Source organism: Parasteatoda tepidariorum, chromosome 10 (genome assembly GCF_043381705.1).
Source record: "Parasteatoda tepidariorum isolate YZ-2023 chromosome 10, CAS_Ptep_4.0, whole genome shotgun sequence".
NCBI classification, from domain to species: Eukaryota; Metazoa; Arthropoda; class Arachnida; order Araneae; family Theridiidae; genus Parasteatoda; species Parasteatoda tepidariorum.
This window is the reverse complement of record NC_092213.1, coordinates 56,054,208-56,081,736: the sequence shown is the minus strand read 5'-3', so window position 1 is coordinate 56,081,736 and position 27,529 is coordinate 56,054,208. Positions and strand designations below refer to the sequence as shown.

The following is a 27,529-nucleotide window of genomic DNA, read 5'->3' as shown; positions in this document are numbered from 1 at the left end:
TATTTTTCTGTTACTTTGTAGAGTACTATAGCTTTGATGATCTTGCTACATGCGACAGTGTTGATGAAGATCCTCTCAGTCAATGTCAACCTTATTCTTGTGCTATGCGCTACAATGGTTTCAGAAATTACTTCAATTACACCAGTAAACGATGCGAGAAAATCCCACAATGTTCACCGCAGTTTAAGAGTACTGAAACAATTGTAAGTATTGTTTATTTAACTATACAACATCTAAACACATTGCTTAACACGTTGAATGCCATGGGGTCACCGGTGACCGGCACTGAGTTTTTTCGTAGCGCCACAGGGGTCACTGGTGATCAGCGAAGACAAGGTTATTAGAAACACATAATTCGAGTTAATTTTTTAATTTTTTTTAAATACTATTATCCTTACAAAAATGGTTTGAAGAAATTAATGCTATATAAAACACACAAAAATAGTTTTATTTATATACACAGAGATGCCAACTTGCTTCGGACAGCGAATAAATATTTTCAAGTGGTAGTTTATTAATTGTGATTCTTGGTTTAATATATTCANGCAAAGAACATATTCCAAGACTGCTGGAAAGTACGTATAATTTACTAATTTAGAAACTTAGTTCATAAGCAAATTTAATCATTTCCGGGCACTAAGCAGACCATAATATAAATCCCTTTTGTAATGTAATAAAGAGATCAACCTATAACATTTCAACATATTCTAAACATTTTCATATTTATTTTCCGAGATATTCTTTCAGTTATTTTAGAAATCATTCACTCTATTTAGCATCAATTTTTAAAAATAAAAAAAATCTTGTTGTTACTCCTTGGTTGAAAATTAGTTTTAAAAAGAATTTTAACTTTCCTTTTGTTCGGAAATGTACACTTTTAAGGACTTTAAGACACTTGCATTTAAGGTAATAAATAGAATACATTTAGTTTCTAATCTGGAACGATTGCTGTTTTTAAACAAGACTTAGAATATTTTATTTAGGTCATGAATTCCAAGTTAAGTTGGAGAAATAAGAATTTAGAAAACCAATCGTCAAAACGTTTTCCTTGCTAAATCGTCTTAAGTTTATAGTTTGCTTCATATATTCAAATCATGGCTCAGAGGTTAGAGTGCTCGCCACCCAATGAGGTAATCCAGGCTCGAATCTTAGTGATTCTGATTCCGGCTGCATTACCACAGTGCTTAAATCCTCCGTGGAAGACGGATCATGGATCAGAATTCCCTTGCTATAAGGCTAACCGTGGGATGTTTAGATGGTTTTCTTCACCATGTAATTCAAATGTGGGTTAGTTCCATCAGAAGGTTGACCCAATGCTTGATCCAGGAGCTCTTAGTCTTTTGGAGCAGGTTAAAAATTACATGGCTACGGAGTTGAACAATGACAGGCATAAACTCAAAATTGGTTCTTCTGTTAAACGCCGATTATATTTTATGGTTTATTCTATATTTATCTTAAACTCAAATTTCGCTTAGCTTTATACTTTAACATATCAATAGTGACGAAGCAGAATTCGCCATTAAAAGTTTCTAACGTGGTATAGCTTCCTCCTAACAAAGTATTAGTTAAGCTATATCTTAGTATTGAATGTGTCATAGCAGCAGGGCTATATCTTGTTTTGCACCGCTCCCTTTCCTGCACTAGGTTATAAAATTGTTCTGACAATTTTTCCCCCAGTTAATAGGCACTTACTTTTATTATAGTACCAATTTTTTAAGTTCAAACAGTAAAAGTGGCTTTTAAATAGTTCTTTTTCCCTATCAAAGCAGTGCTTATTGAAAATATTTTTCTGTTACTTTGTAGAGTACTATAGCTTTGATGATCTTGCTACATGTGACAGTGTTGATGAAGATCCTCTCAGTCAATGTCAACCTTATTCTTGTGCTATGCGCTACAATGGTTTTAGAAATTACTTCAACTACACCAGTAAGCGATGCGAGAAAATCCCACAATGTTCACCGCAGCTTAAGAGTACTGAAACAATTGTAAGTATTGTTTATTTAACTATGCCACATCTAAACACACAGTTGTTTAACACGTTGAATGCCATGGGGGTCACCGGTAATCGGCACTGAGTTTGTTCGTAGCACCACGGGGGTCACCGGTGACAGACGAAGCCAAGATTATTAGAAACACATAATTCGAATAATTCGAGTAAATTTTAAATTTTTTTTGTATTATTATTGTTACTAAAATGGTTTGAAGAAATTAATGCAATATAGAACACACAAAAGTAGTTTTATTTATGTACACAGAGATGCCAACTTGCTCCGGACAGCGAATAAATGTTTTCAAGTGGTAGCTTAATTAAATGTGAGTCTTGGTTTAATATATTCTTGGTTTAGTAGATTTTCAACCACCACTATTTCTAAACAATTCGTAGGCTTATATAATTCACCACTTTTTTCAGATGCTAAACTTTTTAAGAAACTAGCAAAATCTGTCAAATATTTGCAAATTTAGTTTGTAGTTATTTACCGTCTTGCCAGACGGTAAAACCATGTCAAATTAGCGTGGCATTCAACATGTTAATTAATATACAACATCCAAACACAATTGATAAATTTTGAAGTTAAAAAATTACATCAATGTAATTACAAAATGTAACAAAACTAATGCTCAGAACAGTAAGAGACCAGCCTTATTGGACGATTATTCATATTCGCATTACTATAGAAACGTATTGCTATTGGTTGCTATCAGTAACTCATTGATGGTTTGCCAGTGAATACAAGTAAGTGAAGTGACGTTAGCTTAGAAATCCTTATTAAAAATTTTACAAAAATGCTTATATGAGTACCTAACTTATAAGTTCTGGCATATTAGCGGCAGCAGTGCTAATCATGCAGATAAGATGTAATATTCTTTACATTTCACTGTAGTCTTCGCTAATTTGGGTGATAATGTTCTGTTGTGAATCACTGAGCGTTTTAACTCAGAAAAGCCGGACAGATTTGGTAGTCCAAAAGACGGGAGCCTTCTGTGTCCAGGGCCGTGCTTAGCGTTTAGAGGACTTGGCCAATGCACAACATATTAGCTGCATTTGCAAATTTTCTACTATAAAGCATTTTAAAATTTTTAATGAGAAAGTGAAGCAGGTTAGAATTTAAAATTTAAAAATATTTCCAATTAAAAAATATTTACACTGAAAATCAAAGTTAAAATTGTAATGAAATCATAATAATTTTTAAATTAAAAAATGATAATTGAAATACTTCAAATTGTTTTAATTTGAAAATGTAATTAACTTATATGAACACATGATTTAAACTGACTTTTGGTAATTGTAAGCGATTGCCCAGTTTGCACCTCCAAGCACGTCTCTGTTTGCTGCCAGTTCATTTACCTGTTTGGAAAGATGTTTAGAAAGTTATTACGCAGTCTAGTGCTCCATCGATCTTGTGCTCCAAGACAAATAACCATTTGTACATTTGTAGCTGAATTTTATAGTAAATCAGGCTGCATAGAAAGGGTATTTAATCATTTTATTACCGGTGTTGAACAGCCAAACCCATTCTGAGTTTTCGACCATCAATGTTCAACTCCGTAGCTTTGCAATTTTGAACCCAATCCAGAAGACAAGGAATCTCCTGGTTTAAGCATTGGGACAAACTAGCCTTCGTGGACGACATTTTGATGGAACTAACAGGCATTTGCGTTACATTGAGAGAAAAACTGGAAAAACCTCCCACAGTTAGCCCGACGGCAAGGGAACTCATGATCCGTCTACCACTAAGGATATTTTCTGTCAACACTGTGGTTGGTGCGAGTTGTGAACAGAAGAATAGATATTTCAGTCATTCGAAGATTGTTTGTCCTTTACTATTCATCTTTATTGTATTCTCCATTTTCACATAGAAGGCATCCCCTCGTGGCCCTTGCTTTAAAATGTGTAGTAGTAAAAGAATACACACGATAAAACTCTTGTGAGCAGTCAGCAAAAAGTTATTTAAATTTAAATTTGCCACTGCATAGCACGTATAATTGTTTCACTTTACAAACCACTCTCACAAAACGACATCAACGCAACTCAAAAAATTTAAAAAGTAGAACTGCAAATAGAAACTGAGTAATTGACTTTAATTAAATGAGTTAAGTAACAAACTGAAAGATTATCGATTAAATATAACTCAAACCCTAATTTCAGGTTTTATCTGAATCAAATCATTGAGTTTTATTGAACTCTGTTCTAGAATTGAGTCTTTTATGGCTTACTTTTTTCCAGATTTTTACTCAGCTACAACAGGTACTTGTTCGGAAAATAAAATTACCCCTAAACGGTCCTACGAAATGGACGTAAACACCACCTCTTTACTTTCTTTTTCTTCATTCGCTTTTCTCTTTATGTGTGGTGGTCATTTCCCACAAAATAGGACAGTTACGGCTCTATCCCCCCTTTTTTTTATATAGATATATTCAGTTTTCTTTCTGCCTTCCGCAGAAGCTCGAGGAAGAAGATGTGGCCGTAATCTCCTGGTAATTACGGTCATGGGGGGAAGAGGATCCGGAGGGTCCATTAGTTGGACTTGCGTCTTCATTCCCTAGGAGCAAGACATCAGATAAGGGGATGACCGACAAATGGTCAGTTGTTGTTTAGCGTATGTCAAGTATGGCTCTCGTAAACTCTGTGAATGAGTTACGTAAAATCAGATGATATTTTTGAAGGCAAAGTATTATGAATTTATGGCGAGCTTAAATTTATCAGGTTATTGAGGAAAAAAGCCCAATTTAAAAATAATATAAATATAACACAGTTTTATAAATAAATATTTACTAATCAATGTTGCATTATTTTCCGTAATTGCCTTTCAAAGTTTTACGCATTTTTGAATTTCTTTTTGGTCAGAAATTACTTGATTTTTTTCAAAGTAGGCTGCAAAGCTAGTTTTTATTTCTTTTCATGAGTTTATTTTTTTTCTTCTTTTTCTTTTTTTGCATTTGAAATACTTTTTTTGGAACATACTGTATGAAAATTTAAATTGACAAGGTCAGGGAAATATGCTCTAAATATTTTCCATAATTGTAGTTTTTTTCCAATTTAAAATACTTTCTTTGAGAACAAACTATATGAAAATTTAAATTGACAAGGTTCTGTGAATGCACACTAAATATTTTATATAATTGTCTTTCAAAGTTTTTAATTCCTTTTTGTACTGAAATCGCTTAATTTCTTTCAAAGTAAGCTGCAAGGATGGTTTTCATTTCTTCCCTAGTATTTTCTTTTTGCCAATCAAAATGCTTTTCCGTGAACAAAATGCATGAAAATATAAATTGGCAAGGTTAGATGAATACATTCTAAATTTTCCCCTTTACCGTTATAAAGTTTCGCAGTGTCTGTTTAACGACATGTAGTAAAAGTTGCTTAAAATATACTTTTTTCATGACTTGGTCTCAAAAATTATATTGAGTGAATCGACTTAATGTTGAAAACCGACAGTAATTTTGACAATTTAATTAATGTGACCGGCAACTTGTTGTAGCGAAGTACTCACACGACTTCTCTACAATGAACGTTTGATATGCAATCTTACCAAACACACAGCCACACTTTCCCCTGCCCCTTCTGTCTATCTGCATTTTCTTTCATTCAGTGTTTTATGCAATTAATATTGGGCTCGAGTTTTTATAATCATCATCTAAAATTCTTAGTACCTTTATGCATTCATTCCTGTTATCAAGAGCTTAATATTTTCACTCAAACTTTCATAGCACTCTTGAAACTAATAATTGTAAGGATAAAAATTTAAGGACAGGATCTTCCAGCTTTGATTGTATCGAGTCTTATGTAGTTTAAAAAATATGCTGTGCTTGTTGTAAACTAGTGGTCGCGAAACTTATGAAGCTTCTGAGGTAGCTTACCGTTTTCAAATCCTACTGTAAACTATCTACCAAAAGAACTACAAACTTTTTTTAAAAAAAATCTTACATTTGGTTTATTGTCTATAAACCTTACATTAATATGTTAGCTAACAGGAATGTTAGCTCTATCTATTTAAAATGTTTTTGTGAACTACTAGTAGCGTGCAATCGACTGTTTTGCGATTACTATTGTGCTATGATGAAATCGTTGCTTAATAATCTGCGTCAGATGACCAAAACGTCTCCGTACTGATGATTCGTGATTTTTCAGATTATTTTATCGAGAGATAAACTGAACAAAAATTGAAGAGCTATGTGGGCGAAGGTAATAAATGACATTTTAGGGAATTATGGGTAAAGTGGTTAAAAATGATGTTTTAATAAATTAAGTTTATAGTATACACGCTGATAATAAGGAGAAAAGATTATGTCTTCCTATTAGGGGAACCGGAAAGTAACGTCGTTTCGGTGAATTTGATATTTGTTATCAAGATTTTATTTTTAATCAATAATGTATTCACCCTCGTTAGCAACAACCTTTCAATGCTGGATCGAAAATAAATAGAAATGAATCGAAAAATACGAATTGGTTTTTGAGATCAACGAATAGTTTATGCGACAAAACGACATTACTTTCCGGTCCCTCTAATATATTTTAATCGGAAAGCTTCATATTTGCGGCATCTATAAATCCTAAACGCATATTTAAACTGTTTCGTTTGTAGCCTATGTGTTTTTGTAGTCAAAAGAGGGGCTTTCTCTGATAAGTTAGGTTTTTCCGGTTTTCTTAGGATATCTCAAGAGATTTTCTGTCTGACAATTTTTTTTATGAACAAACGCTTTTAAAATCTGCCTCCACTCCTAAAACATTCAAAGAGTGTTAATTTTAATAGTACCATCATCCACTGAGATTTATTAAATTTTAAGACATGGCAATATAATTTATGCTGCATAGTCAAGTAAGACAAAAACAAGACCTTTCCAGGTGAAATCTCTGTTTTATTCAGAAAAGAAACTAAAAACGTTCTCTCCTTAAACTCCTTAATTTTTGCCAAAGGGTTTTGCCATTAAAAATAACAAAGGAAAAGAGTTTAAAATAATTTTTGTTCAAAATACCCGTATTTTGTTCACGAGTAATTGTACCAATGCAAAATATGAATCTGAACAGAAACTGAAGAATCAAATTATTCATCCTCAATTTTAATTTTTATCCATTAAATTTCAAATTTTACAATATTATCTTATAGACCGGGCACTGGGCTCATGTCGAAGAGGTCGTGGGTTCGATCCCTGATGACCGAAGATTCCCCGAGTTGTCAATGGTGACTGATGCACGTTGAATCTGTCGAGTCACAAAATCCTCCATGTTCCTATAACAAATCATACCTCTGAGGGTACTGATCCAGAATTTTCCTTGACTTCTAGATTAGTTCAAAGTTACAAGGCTACGGAGTTAAATAGTCGTAAACCCAAAAACTGGGTAGGTTGTTCAACAACGAATATAAAATAATGAAATAAAATAAAATAAAATTTTATTGAGCCGTGAAAGAGCATTCGCCTTCCAATGAGGTGAACTGGGTTCTAATCCCTGCAATGGCTAGTCGATACAAATTCCGAATCCGGCTTGCACCGACCACAGTGCCGACGTGAGATATCCTCAGTGGTTGACGGATCATGGGTTAGAGTACCCTTGCAGTCAGGCTAACCACGGGAGGTTTTCGTGGTTCTCATATCCATGTAAAGTAAATGCCGGTTAGTTTCATCAAAAAGTCCTCCACGAAGACAAATTTCCCCAAATACTTGAACCAGGGAGTTCCCGTGTCTTCTGGAATGGGTTCAAAATTACAAGGCTACGGCGTTGAACATTAGTTGTCGTAATCCCAAAAAATTGGGTTGGCTGTTCAATTATGGTTATGACATAAAATAAAATATGTTATTGAGGAAAAAAGCCCAATTTAAAAATAATATAAATATAACACAGTTTCATAAATAAATATTTAGTAATCAATATTGCATTATCCATTATTTTCTATCATTGCCTGTCAAAGTCTTAAGCATTTTTGAATTGCTTTTTGCTCAGAAATTACTTAATTTTTTTCAAAGTAGGCTGCAAAGTTAGTTTTTATTTCTTTCCATGAGTTTTTTTCCGCATTTAAAATACTTTTTTTAGAACAGACTGTATGAAACTTTAAATTGACGAGGTCAAGGGAATACGCTCTAAATATTTTCTATAATTATACTTCAATTTCTATAATTGTCTTTTTTTTTTAAACTTCCTTAATTATTTGATTCGAAGTCCTTTGAGTTTTATTTGAGGGTCAGTTTATTTTGTATTTCTTGACAAGGGAGAGCATTCTCACCAAATGAGGTTTCTTCCGAAATTCAATGTTTTGTTTATGCAGGTTTTTCCATTGCAATTCACTTATTTCAATTTTTAATAGACTTAATTATAGCCAAAATTTTAACCTTTTTAAAGAGATATCAGTTTTAGAAATTTTATCTTAAGATTTTATACTATAGCACATTTCTAATGGTTTAACGAATTACATGTCATTTATTTGAATTCAAATTTATTTTAATGACTTAGTATTTACTAAAAATATGTAATATTTTTTTTTAAAGTTGTTATATGGATTTGAATGATTGTTTTGAATTCTTAGAATTTTGCGCATTTGCAATGAACCTAAGTTAGTAGCGAGCGAAGCAAACCATATAAGATTGCGTAGCAATTTTTGGGGGTTGGCGAGCGTTAGCGAGCAGGGGGCGCAGCCCACTAGTGTAGTAAAAATTGTTAAAAATATACTTTTTTTATGACTTAGTCTCAAAAATTATACTGAGTGAATCGACTTAATGTTGAAAACCGACAGTATTTCTGGCAATTTAATTAATGTCACCGGCCACTTGTTGTATCGAAGTACTCACAGTACTTCTCTACAATGAATGTTTGGTCATATTCTTCTGCAATCTTACCGAACATACAGCTGCACTCCCCCCTTCTGCCTATCTGTCTTTTCTTTCATCAATGTTTATGCAAGTAATATTGGGTACGAGTTTTTAAAATCATAATGAGATTTGGAAAATTTTAAAACATGGCAAGATAATTTATGCTGCATAGTCAAATAAGACTAAAACAAGACCTTTCCGGAAAAAAAATCTCAGTTTTATTCAGAAAAGAAACTCAAAACATTCTCTCTTTAAGCTCTTTAATTTTTGCCAAAGGATTTTGCTATCAAAAATAACAAAGGGAAACAGTTTAAAATAATTTTTGTTCAAAATGCCCGTATTTCGTCTACGAATAATTGTACTAATGCAAAATGTTTTAAAATTTTCAATTAAGTGGCTCAAAGCGAAAGAATGCTTTGATTTATGCTTTTTACTATAATTCTTGATGTGTGACAAAAATAGAGAACTTTCCAACTATCTGTTGTAATATTGCCCACACATACTTCACATGCAATGTATGTAATATATTATGCAAGCGATTAAATTAAACTATTTAAATACTTTAAGATTTTTTTTTTGCACAAGTATTTATCCCGTATTATCTTTATGAAAAAAAGTGGTTTTTAAATTTTAATATCAAGGGCAGAGGGAGACTAGTAAAATGGTGCAAAGTTTAAGCTATGTTGTCAATGAATCTGAAAAGAAACTGAAGAATTCAAATTATTCATCCTCATTTTCAATTTTTATCCATCAAATTTTAAATTTTACAATATTATTTAATTAACCGGGCACTGGGCCCATGTCCAAGAGGTCGTGGTTCCGATCCCTGCCGGAAGACTCCCTGTGTAGTATAAGTCCTCCATATTCCCATAACAAATCATGCCTTTACCAGTGAGGGTACTAATCCAGGAGTTTCCTTGTCTTCTGGATTGGTTCAAAATTACAAAGCTATGAAGTTGAATAGTCCTGTTCAAGGATGAATATAAAATAAATAAAATAAAATATTATTTTATTGAGTAGTGATGACTCAGTGGATAGAGAGTTTGCTTCCCAATGAGGTGAACTTGGTTCTAATCCCAGCAATGGCTAGTCGATACAAATTCTGCATCCGGATTTCGCCGACCACAGTGTAGACGTAAAATATTCTCAGTAGTAGACGGATCATGGGTTAGAGTACCAGTGCCGTCGGGCTAACCATGGGAAGTTTTCGTGGTTTTCCTACCCGTGTAACGCAAATGTTGGTTAGTTTAATCAAAAAGTCCTCCACAAAGGCAAATTTCTCTCAATACTTGATCTAGGAGTTCATTTATTTTCTGTATTGGGTTCAAAAGTACAAGGCTACGAAATTAAACATTAGTAGTCGTAAACCCAAAAAATTGGGTCTGCTGTTCAACGACAGTTATAAAATAAAATAAAATGTTATTTTATTGTCAAAAAATTATTTTAAAATATTGTCTTAGTGCCAATGTATGATTTCATAATATTTTCTTAGTGTCAAAAATAATTTTATAGTTTTTGCCTTAATGTCTACTTGTATATTTAAAGTCTTAATGTCAAAAAAATAAGGAGAGAAGGAAAGTTCAAAGAATGTTTATGTGATTTCCGGTAACTTAATAACTTCCGGTTATTAAATTACGAGAATTTCCGATAAACCGTCACCGTATGAATTGTTTACTTACCGTAAGTTTTGGTTTTATTACCAGAATTACGTTTTTTTTTTTACTGGAAATGTCTTTACCATACAAGACGTTAATTTTACCAGAAATATCTTGACAGAACGTTAATTTAACTGAAATGTTTTCACCATACATCATACAGAACGGAAATTTTACCTGAAATGCCTTTACCATACCGAAAATTAATTTTACTAGGAATGTCTTTATCTTACAGAACGGTATTTAACCAGAATTTTTTTTCGTGCATTGATGCTTTTATCTAAATGGTTTCTGACAGTCACTTTTAAACAACTAAATTTTAAAAGTTTCGGGGAGAAATTTTATAAAATATTACTCAAATTTTTTTTAATTTTTAATATGCTTAAAATTAGAGTAGTATAACTACGTTAAAGTTCCACTGAATTAGGCATAGCTATAATGCTAAGCATATTGTGTAACGAAGTGCCTTATTTATACACACGTGAAGGCTGCTTATGGTTATTGTTAATCAGTAGTTTCAAATGTTAATGTGGGTAAAACGTTAGATATGGATGCCTTCAATTGCAGACAAATAGGGGCGGTGCTTGATGATGAGACCATCTAGTTTCCGAAAGTTTTAGAGAACTAGGATTTTCAGGATGGTCAGTTATACCGAGTATACAGAGAATACAGGCATGGTAGGAAAAAATGTAACTGTAAAGGATGACTGACTAATCTTGCAAACTGCAAGGAATAACTCGTCTTGAACGACCTTTGTGTGAGACTTTGCAACCATATTGCATGTAGCCAACGAAGTCAATTCTCAAATTACTACCCACTGATTAACGACAAACACATATATACAATTACTACAGTACTAGCTATTTGCAGTAACCACAGAGCTGTCAATATTATGCATACACGTCACGTCAATATTATGCAAACAATGCAGCATTGACGATAATCAATGACTATCCTTAGTTCAGTGGCACTTCAGAGTATTTTATTAAGTAATAAAATTCAAAACAGACGAAAACACTCTATGTATCCTTATATGATGATGATTCCTCCACTGATGATGAGGAATTAAAATTCCATTATACTAAAAGTCTTATCGTGAAAGGTTTCGAAAATTATCATGCTATATAGCATAAATATGGATTTATTCAATCAAAAAATATTTCTATTAAATTAAATTTATCCTGATACATTATTTTTTATAATATGCCTTTTTGTCATTGGAGTTGATTCAAAATCAAAGGCACAAGAAGATTGATGACTATGGCTAGAAATCTACCTCATGAATATATTGCTCATGAATTTTGAAATAATTTTGAATTATAGGAATAATCGCTTGTTTAACATGAAAGCCATAACAGAAAGAAAACGATTTAGCCATACCACCTTTCAAATGTTTACTCCAAATGTTTACCTACAGTGCAATTTATTTACTTTTAATTATATGTTTTTTCCCGGATAATATGCAATTGACGTCTAAATAATTCTAATGCTCGCACACAAAGACATGTAAACAGCATATTCAACTTTTAGATTTAAAATCGAACACATAGTTAAACACATAGTTACCTAAAAATCAAACACTAGTTAGTTTTCACTTATAGTTGATTGTCAAAAACTGAATCTACCTTTTTTACATTGTTGTTTCTTGAAACATTAAATTTTGCGTTGTATCATAGAGAAGCAATCAGAACAATATTATAATTTGCAATTTATAGACGGTCCCTTAGGGCGCAAATAAAAGTGGGTGGCGGAGAAGGTTGAGAACGTCTCTGTCCGGCGCAGCTTAATGCCCCATTTTCGTGCAGCCCCAGGGGCCATTGCAGAGCCGGCGACCCGTCATTACGACCCTGGCGCCCCTGCATTGATTTTTTCTTTTCCTTCACTTCTGCTTGCCCACCGGTCACTACGTATCGCTTCCGTGGGTTCACTTTCCTTTTTATTTTTCTTTTCGCAATGACGCCCTTTTCTTTTAAGCCCTTCTCACTCCCCACCCCCCTTTACTGCGATCTTTTATTAGTTTTTACTGGTTTAGGAAACTTCTGTTTATGGCAGTTGAATTGCTTATATATTTCATAAGTTATAATTTTAAAAATAATTTGTAAAGAAGGGAGTGGCGTTATATTTTGCAATTAAAAGTGTTACTTATAGGAGTAAAATTGATTCAAACGGACAGGTATTTGAAGAAAAAACATATACAACTGAAAGTTTGCATTATAAATAATGGAAACATATTAGGTTAAAAACATGAGTTTTTATTAAATGAAATTGGAGATTATGTTAGTCAAGGAAATAAAAAATCTACACCCGCTGTTAAATGTTTGCGTGAACAGTTTAAAAGCTGAAAATGTTTAAGAGTTTGCGGTTTTGTGAAATTCGGAGAGAAATTCTTATTTATCGCAGTTAAATAGTACTTTTCTTATCCATTGTATAAGTTACGTATTTAAAAAAAAAGAAGAAAAAAAAACGTTTTGTTTTATTTATCTGCTAAAAATGCTATTTCTGTACTGTAAAAACTACGGTGTAATATGAATACGAGTATGATGTTGAACAATAGCGAAAATTATGTAAAGGATTACTTTATTCAGGGTTAACGCCAAATCTGTCTTTCATATACGATTTAAAGAGTGTAATTTAAACCAAATTCTCACTCATTCACATGAAATGAGAACTATTTTCCCACACGAAAATACCAATGTGTTGCGTTTTTTTTATCGCTAGAAATTAGCGTTTGTACGTGAGAATTATTCGGCGAGGAAAAATGTAGCCAAATTGGCAATTTTTAGAAAAAATTAATAACTTTTAAAATATTTTAGTTAATTATTCGTTCTAAAGCGCAGATATTTCTTTACAGCAAGATGGCATATACAGTTAAAAATTATAGCTTTGCTTCAAGTGCAAGACACTTAAACTTCGGCCTCTTTTTTTATTTTCCTTGGCGAAAGAGCTTCGAAAAACTATGCTGTAATTTTAATTTGTATAATTCCTACTAGTTTCCGTCCCATTAAGCTTTGTTTGAGCTCGTCTTTATGTTATCTCTGTGCTACTCATATGCTTAATTTACAAATTATTTTATTTTGAAAATTAGTGAATATATCATTCGAAATCAATGATTTTTACTTTATATTGTATTGTAATAATACATTTACTGACTCTTATGTGTATCTAATTTTACTATATTTATAAATTTCAGAGCAACTGAATGGAAAAAATGGTACCGGTTATTTTTCACCAAGTAGTTTAATAGAACATTCCTGGTGTACTGAACACTTAGTGGAGCACCATTTTGGTGTTAAATAGTTGCCACCATTTTTGGTGTTAAAATACACGAAAATTCTTTACAGTGTAGAAAAGGTGAATTAGTCAAACTAACAGGCATTTAAGATTAGGGTGACTTTTATTCGTTCTACCTTAGAATGTGACAGTATTATCTGGAGTCACGATAATAGTAATAAAAAATCATTGTATCCAAACAATTCAAAACAATTTTCTATGTTATAAGACAAATGGAAGCATGCAATGTTTCATTGTAACATTGCATAATATTTTTTAATGTTCCATCATTAGAATGTCATAAAGATTTGCTTATGAAATTCAAATTAATATTATTGATTGCTCTAATGCTTTAAATATGAAACATTCTTTTGCTAAAAGTCACTTATAGAATGAAAAGTTACTTTTTAGCACATTTTGTTAACATAATTACGTAAAACATATTTTCTTTATACGGATTTTACAACATTTTTAACAGCCTTTCTAAATATTTTGATATTTTTTATACGTCTTTTAATGTTTTTAAAATCTTAAAAATAAATGCTTTATTGCTGAAAAGAATTTTCTTTCTTGAACTCGTAATTATTTTTTTCGTTAATTAGATTTTTAAATGCAGAGAGTGTTTTGCAGCTGAAATAAAATTTAAAAAATTGGAAAGTTTATTCGGCTAAAATGCAAAACATAAAATGCAAAAGCATGTACAGGGGTTAAAAGAGAACTTTTATGAATAAAAAATGTGAGATTTTATTTACAACACAAGACACACACAAGAACCAACATATATTGTTAATTGTTTGTGCAAATTCCTTAATAAACTGAAAAAGTTTGTGATTTTGTGATTTCGTAAGAGGCAGATTTCAGAAAACGCCATTTTTTAAATAACGAAGATTTATTCCAATCATTTGTGCCTTTATGCAATAAGTTTAAAATGTATACTTGTATTGAAATTTTATTAAATTAGCATATTGATGAAATATGTAGGAATAAAAACAAATGAATTATAATTTTTTTTCTTGCTGAGTAAGATTTTTTTAAGGAATGGTAAAGTATTAAATGTTTAATTCCAAAAAACTGAAGCGAAAAGATATATTTATCAATAAGAAACTTCTTTTTTTTCATAATTAAGATGGAAAAATGTCTTTATGCTTCGAGCGCTCGAATACGGCACTCATTTTAAAAACACTACAGGACTAGTTAGAAGTAAGAAAAGGCACAGTTGCCAATGGAAAATGTAAAGGAAAATAAATGGAAGAAAAGCGTGGTCGAGAGAGGTAAACCCGGATGCATTTCCATTTGGTATGTAGGAGTGGGTTGAAACTGATGTTATTTAGCTGTCCTTTTACCAGTTCTAAGAACAGCAGTTCCCTCCTTTTTGTTAATTTGAATTCCTTCAAATTAGGAAAAAAGAATAACATTAAAAACAGTTTTTTCGAAAAAAATCATGAATTTTTTTATTTCATAAGCTAAAATGGCATAGTGCAAAATGGAAGAAGTAAATTAAATTAATTTTGAAGTTAAATAAGTGTTAAGAAGACACAGTAAATAATTTCTTTCAAGAAAAACTTATATCTCAACACTGAATTCAAACTGCAATAGTCAGAAATGTAAACGAAGGCAATTTATGTGATTTAAATACCCTTTTCCCTAATGTATGTCTATAATTGTTTAGAAAAATGTTTCATGCATTTTTCTCGTTTATGATAAATGTCCGGAAATATAAAAATTAGGTGCGTGATCAGAAAAATTCAGACTACATTCTCCAAAAACTTTCCAATTAAATAAATATCTTTTACCTTTGACTTTCATGTTCTTAACTGTATATTAACTTTAAATTAGAAACATACCAAGTCTCCGGTAATTATCTTTTCTCTCTTGAATTAACCTCCTTTATGATTAAAATTATTTTATTTCTTTGTCCTAAAATTAAGCAAAAACTATTAGGAATAGGGTAAAAATAATTATATTTTAGTTCACACTCTAACTCCTTACAAGGAATTTGCCTTAACCACCAGTTATACGATTCTTAGAAGCTCAAGTGACCATTCCTCCTTTTCTCAATTTTCCTTGTGTCAGTTTTAGTTTATATCACCGCTTGATCCCCTTAACTAGAATTTAGAGCAGAATAGATTATCGTTTGCTATAAAACTCTATATTAAACTAATTTATTAGATTATGAGAGGACATAGTATATAAATATATCTAGTATGTAAATATATCTAGTATATAAATATATCTAGTATATAAATATATCTGGTACTTAAATATATCTAGTATGTAAATATGCATATATGAATTTTTTATATACTATAATAATCTATGCATAAATTTTATGTACTATATACTATATGCCTATATATATAATATATATATATTATATAAATTGGTAAATAGTATACAGTATATAAAATTTTTGTTCCGTGTAGTGTTCAGGCCATTTTAAAAATAGCTAATAACCTTAACATTTTAAAGTGACACGTATTTGATATGGGTTACGTCCACGAATATTAGATAATAAGTTATTACTGTTTCCGTTTCGCTTTTTATTTCTTATTTTACGGACTCTATTTCTCTTTCTTATTAGATAAAGGTAAACACAAATTCTTTCTTAGCACGTGCATTGCAATGCAAAGGTCGCTATTTGTATGCGTATATATACAATGTAAAAAAACCATATATATAATGTATATGTATATATCCAATCATTGTATCAAAAGTTATTGGGGTGATCTGTTTTTTTATTTTGCTCTCAGTTTATCAAAATTTCTGAATGGTAAAAACTTCAGGATGTCTGAAAAACTCTCTTTCTTAAGAATTCTTCTTCAAAATTTCTTGTATTGTATTGTAAAAAACATTTAAGCTATAATGGATTGTAAAAATGGAGTAAAACTACAATATTCTGTGAGAGGGCATTAAAACTGAAATAGTATATAGAAGGTATTAAAACTAGAATAAACTTTGAGAAGGCATTAAAATAATTATGAATAGTTAGAGGGCATTAAAACTACGATAGATGGTTAAAAGACAAAAATAATTCTGATTTGTGAGAAAGCATTAAAACTGTAATAAGTTCTGAGAATGCACTGAAACTATATGAGATGTAAAAGTAGCATAAGTCTGCTATGTTTTATGCAACTTTATATTGCTTTTAAGTCTTTATTCTAAATTACACACACAATTTTTTTTTATTGAAACTGAACATTTCTGCTATAGGCATACATCTTAGAGACGAATGATTGTAAAGCTCTTGTTGATATTATGACGAAAGACGATTTCCTAGAATTTAAATCTGGAAAACCGAGTGTACGAAGTATTTCCCGAGCTCACAGTTATCCAATTGTAAGTATTATTCTTTCGAGATATATATATATATATATATTAAAAAGTTACAGAATAAGGAAAAGAGAGAAGAAAATTATAACCCAAATCTGGGAATAATCTCTACATCCTCTCACACGATTATATCCGCAAAGAGGAGTGCTTTCTAATATTGTATCAAGATAGCCAAACTCAAAATATATCAGTAGTGTGAGGAGCANGAAAAGAGAGAAGAAAATTATAACCCAAATCCGGGAACAATCTCTACATCCTCTCACACGATTATATCCGCAAAGAGGAGTGCTTTCTAATATTGTATCAAGATAGCCAAAATCAAAATATATCAGTAGTGTGAGGAGCACTCAAAATTTTTTTTGAATGTTATTAGAGCACTAGATAATTCTTCGTTTCGTTTTCCCATTTTGAACTTTAAGTTACAGTGAAATATTTATACGTGCTCTATTTTCATAGTTAATATCATATATGTTTTTTTTTCTAGTTTAAAACAATGCAAAAAATGCTATCTCAAAAAATGCAAAAGACAACTTTTAGAAATTCGGAATACGTATTTATATTTTAGATATATATCTTTATTTTAAGAAGTATTTTTAATACTTTTATCTATTAATTTTAAAAAAAACTGTAAGAGTGAAAAATATGAATTAATTTTTAGTTATTGTATAAATTAAAAAAAAAACAGCAAATATTTCGAAGGTAATAATTGTAAGTACTATTATTTTCTTATAATATAAATTGAAAGCTGTTCTTTCTAAATATTATTTTTAGTGCTGGTGACATCAAAAAATAAAAACATTATTTTTCTAAAATTTTTTAAAAAGTTAGAAATGTTTCCTTCATTAGCTTTTTAAAACGCTTTAGTAAATATTTTGTATTCAAAATGTTTAACCAATTTTTAAGCCTGTTAAGTACAAAATTGCATTTTTTTCTAATTAAAATACTGCAAATCACCCTCTTCTATATCTTCACCTTTGTTTAATTTAAACTGTTTGCTTAACTGTTACGTTTATTTAATTTAAACGTTACTGCTATTTTGATTGTTAGGTAACTGCTAAGTTTATTCAATTTAAATATTTCAAGTTGGTGATCATTTTGAAAATATCCGACACTTGATTATGATCTAGATCTCATTTAAAATAATTGTATAATAGAACATTCAATGCTTTTTTAGAATGTTCAATGCCACAATGGTAAACGTGATCCATATGGGCGGTGGTGCAAGTGCTTTACTGGCTGGGACAGTGCTCCTTTTGATCATAAGAGTTTCAACATGGACGTCCAGGTCTATCATATGTGTACAGTATGGTTGGGAAAAATGAGCGATGAGCAGGCTCGAAATATAACTTATCAAACCAGGGATCAAGAGAAAGTCGTGAAAATTATCATTGTATCCTTTTCCTTATCAATTGTTTTATCCATATTAAGTTAGAGCATTTTCAAGTTAGAGAAGTCGTGAAATTTCTCATTTTATCCTTATTTTATCAATTGTTTTATCCATATCAAGTTAGAGCATTTTCAAGTTAGAAAAAGTCGTGAAAATTATCATTGTATCCTTTTTTATCAATTGTTTCATCCATTCTAAGTTAGAGCATTTTATGATACAGGGCACCAAAAAAAATGACTTTTTTAAAATTCGATTTCTCAATAACTATTCGACCAATTTCGTCCAATTTTTTTTTCTCTCATGTTAAATTAGTTTTTATAATAATTTAAAAACTTGCATACCTTACAATTCAAAGATTTTAACAATAAATATTTATAAAATATTAAAAAAGCAATAAATATTTACAAAAAGTTATTTTTGCATAGAATTATCTTAGGGTAAACGAATTTTGTAATTTTGTGCAAAAATTTTTCAATTCATTTAAAAGTTTCTTGAGATATGAGATAAGAAGTAAAATTAAAATTAAAAGGTTTAAATTTTGGATCTCTTTCCTGATCAAACTATGGGGACCATATTTCCCAGATTGAGGCTACCCTCTACATTTTGGGGGTCAGAAGTCTAAATCCGTCGAAAAAAACAGGCATGATTATTCTTAGAAAATATGTTTTTGTGTCTGATTTCGCAATTCAAAACATCGTATGCACTAATTAATTAACATATTTGAGGTTACCCCCTCAAACCATTTAGATTGAGTCCTTTTTTATTTATTTATTTATTTATTTTGAGCACTGTGCATTTGTCCTTAAAAACTGAGGTTATTTTTGGCCATAAAGAAATCACTGTTGAGATTATAAACATCTATCGTAAATTTTATTGAAAAGTTTTACATTTTTTTAAGACTGAAGAACTTAAATGAACGTTCACATTTACAAGTATAAAATTTTTATAAATTAATGAAATAGATTGTTGCACTTACGAATTGTAACGTGTTCCTTAAAAAAGTTACAACTGCTTATGAAATAAATAAGCTTAAGAAACTGAAGTAAAATAAGTACTTAAAATAATAACTTCTTTTTGCTTCATAATAGAAATGGTTGAAAGGACGACAGATTTTTCGTTCTTCCGAAACACGCCGCTTTTTGTTATTGTGGCGTTAAAATAAAGAAAACTAAGAAAATGTTATAACAAAGAAATAATAGTAGCCATCGGAAGGTATTGAAGTTAAAGTAAATAAGGGGGAGCAGGATAAACTGCTGTTATTGAAAAGCTGGTGGAAAGAGGCAAAAGACGGCAGAATACATTTTAATGAGCAATGTAGGGCCGGAAACGAACTGAGATCATTTACTAGAGAAACTTTGTGATATGAGCTAACCCTGATTCAAGGGCCTGAAGATGAACTGATGTGTCAAGAGAGGAAAATATTTTGGTATGAAGTATAGCTAGTTAGGCATAGTTTCGGTAAAGGTTAGGTACAATTTCGGTAAAGTTTTTGTGTTTTAGACCCTCGAAACATGAATTATGAAGCAAAAAAATTTAATATTTTACGGAATACTATTATTGTCAAAAAATTGAATGTGTCTTAACGATCTTGAGCTAAAAGTGCTGTTTTATTTGTTTATTTATAAATGGGTAAAAAATGGATATTTATGAATAATTTGTTTATTTATAAATGGGGATTTGTTCAATTATAAATGGGATTTGAATATAACTGGATTATTAAATTCTGAACAAGAAATTTGAAATATGAATTTATGATTGATTAATTTGGCCGTCACTGGTCGTAAGGAGTAAGCACAGCAAGCAATAATTGTGAGCTTTCAGTCTTAATAATATCGTGAAAATTTGCTGAATTTATCTGGTTAAAGTTCACATTGTGTCTATTTATAATACGAGACAATATTACACTTTGTAAGGAAAAAATATTAGATTTAATAACTTATTAGAGTTTGCAAAAAATTTAAACTATATTTTTGTTTTGGATAAATTCAATTTAATAATTTTGCAATTTCCTATGAAAAATAACTAATTGAACCCCTTGCGGTCGCGTTAAGTTTATACATGGGTGTCATGCTGGTCGGAATTAATTTACTTAAACACAATTTATAAAATATTATTTCGAATTCTACATATCTCCGAACTGTGTCGACTTAATATAATATAAAATCAGTATAGTTCTTTGCTGTGGTGGCTGAGAGCAGACTATGACTGGAACGGTGAAAAATTGTTGGTGGCTGAGAGTAGACATACGATCTCAAAGGGTTAAACTATTTGGTCGGTATAAAAATTTCGCGCAATCTGAATTCGCATCCAATGAAAACATTCTAATATTTCTGATGGCATTGCTAAAGAATCTTTTGTTTAATGCTGTCCCCTGTGACCAAACTGTTGAAAGAATACTCTGAGAAACTCATTATGTGACTAATTGAAACAAAGCAAAACATTAGATTTTTTTTAACTGGAAATTTTTTTTTTCCGCCATGTGACTAATTTTGCCCACCGGATGTTGCAAAAATTTAGTAAGTTAAAAGGGAAAGTTTTGAAAAACAAGCAAACAATAATCATGAATGTGTGAGTTCCGTGATAAAATCATTCAACTACAAAAATGTTCAAATTTTATCAGTTGAATAGGAATTTTTCAGCCTGAGAATGCTCAATCGAATTTCATTCAACAAGCAACTCAAAAACTTGAGTTAAAATGTGATAGTTTAAAAAATAGCCAAACAATAATCAATACAGTAATGGAAATACTGAAAGAAATAAGCAAATATAGTCATTTAAAAAGGAATGCTTCATCGTTCTATTAAATTTCGCACAACAAATACCGCAAAAGCTTAGGTAGTTAAAATGAAGAATTTTGAAAAATGGCCAAACAATGATCAAAGCTGTCACGAGAATACTACGAGAATCTTATATTGAAAAACGTTGAGAAAAAACAAACAACTAAATGCTCAAATTTTGTCAATCAAACATCATGATAATACTCAACCAATTTCGTTCATCAGGCTCTGCTAAAACTTAGAGAGTTAAAATAGTAACAATAAATAAAAAACGTTGTTTTTTTGTAAAATATTTAAAAAGAAATAAAACGTAAAACAATATTTGCAAAACGTAGGAATATATTTGAACGTAATTTATCTATAAGTTCATGCGTTTCTTTATCAAAATGAGTTGCACGTATTATTTTTTAAAAATAAAATCGTGCATGAACTTTTGTTATCACCCAATTTTATAATATTTATTCATAATTCATGCATAAAACTTTTATCATCCTAAAATTAATTCTTTTTCTAAAGTAACAGCAAGTCCAGTGTAAGTAAACAAAAGAAAATTTTGTATAAGATTAAGGATCGGGATTTTGAAACTGATGACACAAATATGAGAATCCTTTAAGTTCAATCTCTGTCCAACATTATATTACCCCGACTTTTATTAAAGAAATCTCTCTATACATTCGACAGTTTCTACCGCGTCATTTATCAAAACTAATTTTAAAAGAAAGGACGGAAAAAAAAATCGTTTGAAACTGCCTTCTACAGATTCGTTTTCTCCACCCTGTACCCACCCCTTAGCTTTTCTCGGCAAATACCCCCTCCTAATGTTATAATACTTTAAGTTTTATTAATGTCGTCTGTAAAAGGAAAGAATGGGGGGATAGAGGGGTTATAAATTACTACGTTCGAGGAAAAATCATGTTATGTTCCAAAGAGGGGAAAAAATCGCATATCATAAAATAATGAATCGCGATTTTTGGTTCTTTCGATTTATTATACTCCCGAACCTATTTGCAGTAGAGTCGTAATAAATTGGAAGGTGTATTTTCTTTTATTTTTCTGTTTGTTTGTTCTTTTTTTTCTCCCTGAAAAAAATTGAGAAATATATATGTATCTCGATTTTCTTTTCCCCAAAATGGCAACCACCATATCTCATTCTCTTTTTCGTTATTTATTATCGTTTGCTAGTTGTATTGTTCATCAAGTTGTTGTTGCTTTTGCTAATTATACTTTCACGAATAACCAACTCAAAATTTATTTTTAACAAAAATTTAAATAATGAAATTTAAAATCTTATTAAATTATTGTAGCAAAAATAGAGTTCACATCTGACTATCAGAAAAAAAGAGATGTTACGTCTAGCGAAAGGTTACTATTGTACCCGTATCATACTTTTTATGATAAGTTTAACAGTAAGTAATTTTCGAATTAATCATTATATATAAATTTTTTATTTCCTCGTACTTCCTGTGCACTTTTTTCTATGTATAGTTTGTCTACGGTAAGAACTCCCCCTGCCACAAAGTCTGAGACCGTCTGCTGCTATGGAAAAAAGAATAGCGCATTTCAGGGAGGGTAGCTTCTCTTCACTCTAGGGCTAACACAGTAGACCAAAGAAAAAGATAATCGTTTTCTCGCCGACCCGAGTTAAAAGCTGTCCTAAACAATGGCCCCACACCCCTATTTGAAATAGTTATACCTCGTTACCATAGTCACCTTCACGAGTCCAGACGAATGATTAGAGAGTTCTTACTTTAAACAAACTATATCCTCATAATTTCAAGTTTTTGAGTTGTATAGTTTTTGAGTAGCATAACAAAATGTAACATAAAGGTAAATATCCAAAGCAGAGGCAATAGCACTTACAATTTTTTTTTTACATTTTCGACGTTTTTTTTAACAGTTCGGATTTCATTAAGTTTCTAGAAGAAAATCCTTAATTATTGTTTTCAGATTAGCCTCTTTGTGTGTTTTATAGCCTTTGTTATAGTCGTGGTGCTATGTATTTTGTTCTGGGATAGAAGAAGACGAAGCAATTCACCAATGGAAGACGATGCTATATATGAAGAAGAACGAGCTGCTTTGACATTAACTCCTCAAGTGTCTGAAAGTGAATAAGTTTAGAACTCTGAGATTCAAAAGGTAATGTGCTAGAAGAGAGGCATCTTTCTCCGAAAACGAACACAATTGTGCAAGGGATGTTGATGGAGAAGGAAATATTAAATACGCTTTTCATCCTCTTAATTTAATTTTCCCAAAACAAACTGGTGGTCGGAGTTTTTGTAACATCGTATTTTGCATGTTTTGAAACCTATCGTACGAAACATGTGAAACACGATGTTACAAAAACTTCGACCACCAGTTTGTTTGGGACAACTAATTGAACAACAGCATTCTATTTTACATGCTTCGAAACATAACGTACGAAACTTGTAAAATACATTGCTGTTGTCCAATCAGTTGTCCCAAACAAACTGGTGGTCGAAGTTTTTGTAACATCGTGTTTTACATGTTTCGAAAACCAGTTTGTTTGGAAAAACTAATTGGACAACAACATTCTATTTTACATGCTTCGAAACATAACGCATGAAACATGTAAAATACAATGTTATTGTCCAATCAGTTGTCCCAAGCAAACTGGTGGTCGAAGTTTTTGTAACACCGTGTTTTATATGTTTCGAAATATATCACACGAAACATCTAAAATACAATTTTGTTGTCCAATTAGTTGTCCCAAACAAACTGGTGGTCGAAGTTTTTGTAACATCGTGTTTTACATGTTTCGAAAACCAGTTTGTTTGGAACAACTAATTGGGCAACAATATTCTATTTTACATGCTTCAAATCATAAAGTACAAGACATGTAAAATACAATGTTGTTGTCCAATTAGTTGTCCCAAACAAACTGGTGGTCGAAGTTTTTTGTAGCATCGTATTTTACAAGTTCAGAAACATATCGTACGAAACATGTAAAATATAATGTTGTTGTCCAATTAGAATGTAGTGGGTCTTATTCTTAAATTGCATCGGAATATTTCTAAAAATTTATATAAATACATTTCGGCCCTCGAACATAAGCCTTTACGCGGTTTCTTAATGGTGGATGACTACGAGATGCTGATCAGTAAATTGTTAAACAAATAGAATCAATATATTTTGTCACATCAAAAATATATAGTTTAATCCTCATATGAACTGATATTTTATCGAAAACTAAAAAATGTAGTCTCATTTTTCTGTATCTATCTATCATGACCTACAGCTTACTTTTATTGTAGATGAATAGATGATTTCTAGATAACTCATGAAAAAGAATAAACTGGAACATTTAACAACGTACATATGTTCCATTTTGTTTGTATCTGGAAAGTTCTGGAAGGACTAAGAGCTTACTACAGGAAGATATCAAAATCAATACATTAGCTTATTGCTTGCATAGAAGGGGGACAAATATTAATTTAATTTTAAAAAGAAAACTGTATGGTAAACTACATTATAGAAAGTGCTTATTCTGAAATTTTGAGTATGTAGAGTTTCATATGATGATAATTTTTAACCTTTTGAACTTCTTAGCATCCTGAAAGGAAAGATATGAGATGAATATTTTATTGAGAATTCGGAGGAAAACACTGGCATCCTTACTACTAATGAGAAAAAATCTGCATTATTTTGAGTACACTTCGTCAAAACAAATATTTTTGTGTTTTTATTTTAAAAGTTGTTTCGTGTGTTCTATAATTTCAATTGTGCATTTTTAAATTATTTCATTTATTTAATATAAATAGTGTTTGATAAAAATATTTCTTGTCGTAAGATGCACTTTTTTAATAACTATCGGAAATTTGTTTTGACAACAATAGGAACGAATCTTCTAAAATTTTACATTGAGTTAAACTTCATTATAATATAAAATAAGGGACGGGAATTTAAAAAAAATGTAGGAAATGGGATTTAAAAATAATGTGTGTAAAATAATTTCCCCCCAAGAAATAGTAATTACATTTTATGCATACAGTTACTTTCATCAAGAAAATTAAAGATGGTATTATAGTTTGTATAATAACAAAACTATTATTGCCACAAAATATAATTTAAATTTTTGATTATTAATATTTTAGCTTAGCTACTATAATTAATTTTAGCAACTTTCGATTCAAAAGATTTATGCCAGAGGTGTTTCACTTTTTAATGGTGAGCATATAGTTATAAAAAGTGACAGTTTTGACAGCATTTACTGTTTTCAAAATTAATAATTAAAACAATGCATCTTTCAATTCAAATAAGTTGAATTTAGTTTATTGTGGTTCGATTAAGTCATAATTCAAAAAAAAATTAAACATTACTTTTGCCTAGAGCAGTCATGCTAGGATGTCATTCTATGTAATTTATTTTGGCTCTATTTTTACCAAATGGGACATATGCTCTAGGTCGGCAAAACTTTTTTCTTCCACTTTGCTTCGAATTTATGATGAAATTAATTGAAAAATGCGCTGTTTAAGAAGAAAAAAAATTAGAAAAAAAAAAGCTACAGCTAGCAGTAAGTCTACCTGGACTTACAACAAACTGACATGTAACAATCAATATCAGTAAATAACAATCAGAATGAATGTTAATAGCTGGACATACATTATAACTATCATAAATATAAGGCTCCTGGAATCAAAATTTTCTTCTTAATATAATTAACGTAGAGTTGTCATCCGAGTTGTAAGTCCGACTGAACTTACAACTAGATGGCATATAAAACAATCAATATCAGCATATAACAGTCAGAATATAACTCAATAGCTAGGCATATATTCTAATTATCATAGATCTAAAGCTCGTTGAATCATAACTTTCTTCTCAGTGTAAATAACGAAGAATTTTTGGTTAACGTTTCTTCTCAATATAATTAACGTAACGTCAATTGGGAAATTCTAGCTCTCCATACCTCTATAGTGGTGAAATTAAAATTAGGTAAGCAAATATGCTTAGTCCTTAAATTGCACTTAAAAGCCTCACAACTTATCAAGTTTTCTTAGAAACAGTATAGAGTTTAAAATTCATGACAGTCATGATTTTATTAATTTTAATATCTAGGTTAAATCAGAAAATGTGCGACCCCTTTAAATTTTTCAAAACAGTTTGAGAAAAAGATTGGCGGGTCTGTAATTGTGTAAAAAAAATAGGTCGCGAGAAAAAAAAAGCGTAATAAAAAGGTTTGTTATTCAATTTAAATCAAGGGTAATAAAATGTTTATTTTTGTGTATAATTATTGTTGTAGTGTCGTCGAAGGTGGAGTATATGTACATATTTGAATAGGTCAAAAAAGGTTGAGGTATCTTAAGTCCTTTTAGTGAAAGTGCGAATTGATATCTTTCAGACTAAAGTTGAGGTAGGTACTTAATTTACGCTGACCTACAGCTGCACAATGGGCTATTGGCGACGGTTTGGGAAACTTCTCTGAGGATGATCCGAAGATATGCCATCGCAATTTTGATCCTCTGCAGAGGGGATGACTTCCCTGCTTTGGTAGCCCGAAGACCTGTGCCCGAAATATAGTTTAACGAGGAACTATACCGCTTACCATTGGTCCTTACGCATGCAGATCAAAGCGGTCACCCACCCTCTTACTGTCCGCAGCCAGTGATGCTTGACTTCGGTGTTCTACTGGTAACCGTGTTTTTACGACCAGTCCACTGCGGGACGATAAAAGTTGAGAAAATAAGACTAAAAAAGATTTAAAAAAAAAAAAAAAAGAAAGAAAGAAAGAAACTATCTGTTCATAAACATATACATATTTCGTTGATCGACTTACGGAAGCATCTCTGGAGTGCTGGTAATTAGTTTTAAGGTTATTTTTAATAATATTACAAAACTTTACACTGATGTTTTATTGAAGGTTAAGTGCCCTTACCCGGTATTCCCTACATCGATGTTCTTAGTAGTATATTTCAATTTGATATTGTTATAATAATAACCATCGATTAATAACAATAACTAAACAAGCCAGTTGAGGTAAATACGTGTTTCGTAAAAAAATGATTTACAGAATGAAAAGAATGCTATTTTCTTTGATTGTCAACTTACTAAAACTTTTTTTAAAGAGAAGGAAGCTAGTTTTTATGACAATTATGGTTATCTCGAAACCCAACACCTAAAACGGGTAAAAATAACAACCCTTTTCACCATCTGCACCTGGAATGGCAATTTTTTTTAAATCACCTTAAACAGTATCGAACCTTACTTCAAGCGAAAGAAGATATATTGTTCATATATACTACAACTCTTTTTATAAAGCTAACCTATAGTACAATGATTTTTATACTGAA

The 27,529-nt window shown here is 30.9% G+C and overlaps 1 protein-coding gene across 1 annotated transcript in view; it reads left to right on the top strand.

Annotated features, from left to right (window-relative positions):
• LOC139426859 (uncharacterized) overlaps nucleotides 1-23,410 on the top strand; it is a 32,242-nt gene extending 8,832 nt beyond the window's left edge. The window contains exons 6-9 of the mRNA XM_071186970.1: nucleotides 22-203; nucleotides 16,938-17,063; nucleotides 18,232-18,447; nucleotides 23,169-23,410. Of these exons, the coding sequence (XP_071043071.1) occupies nucleotides 22-203; nucleotides 16,938-17,063; nucleotides 18,232-18,447; nucleotides 23,169-23,333 (689 nt within the window). The 3' untranslated portion in view covers nucleotides 23,334-23,410. The remainder of the gene's footprint in view (nucleotides 1-21; nucleotides 204-16,937; nucleotides 17,064-18,231; nucleotides 18,448-23,168) is intronic.
• The last annotated feature ends 4,119 nt before the right edge of the window (nucleotides 23,411-27,529 follow it).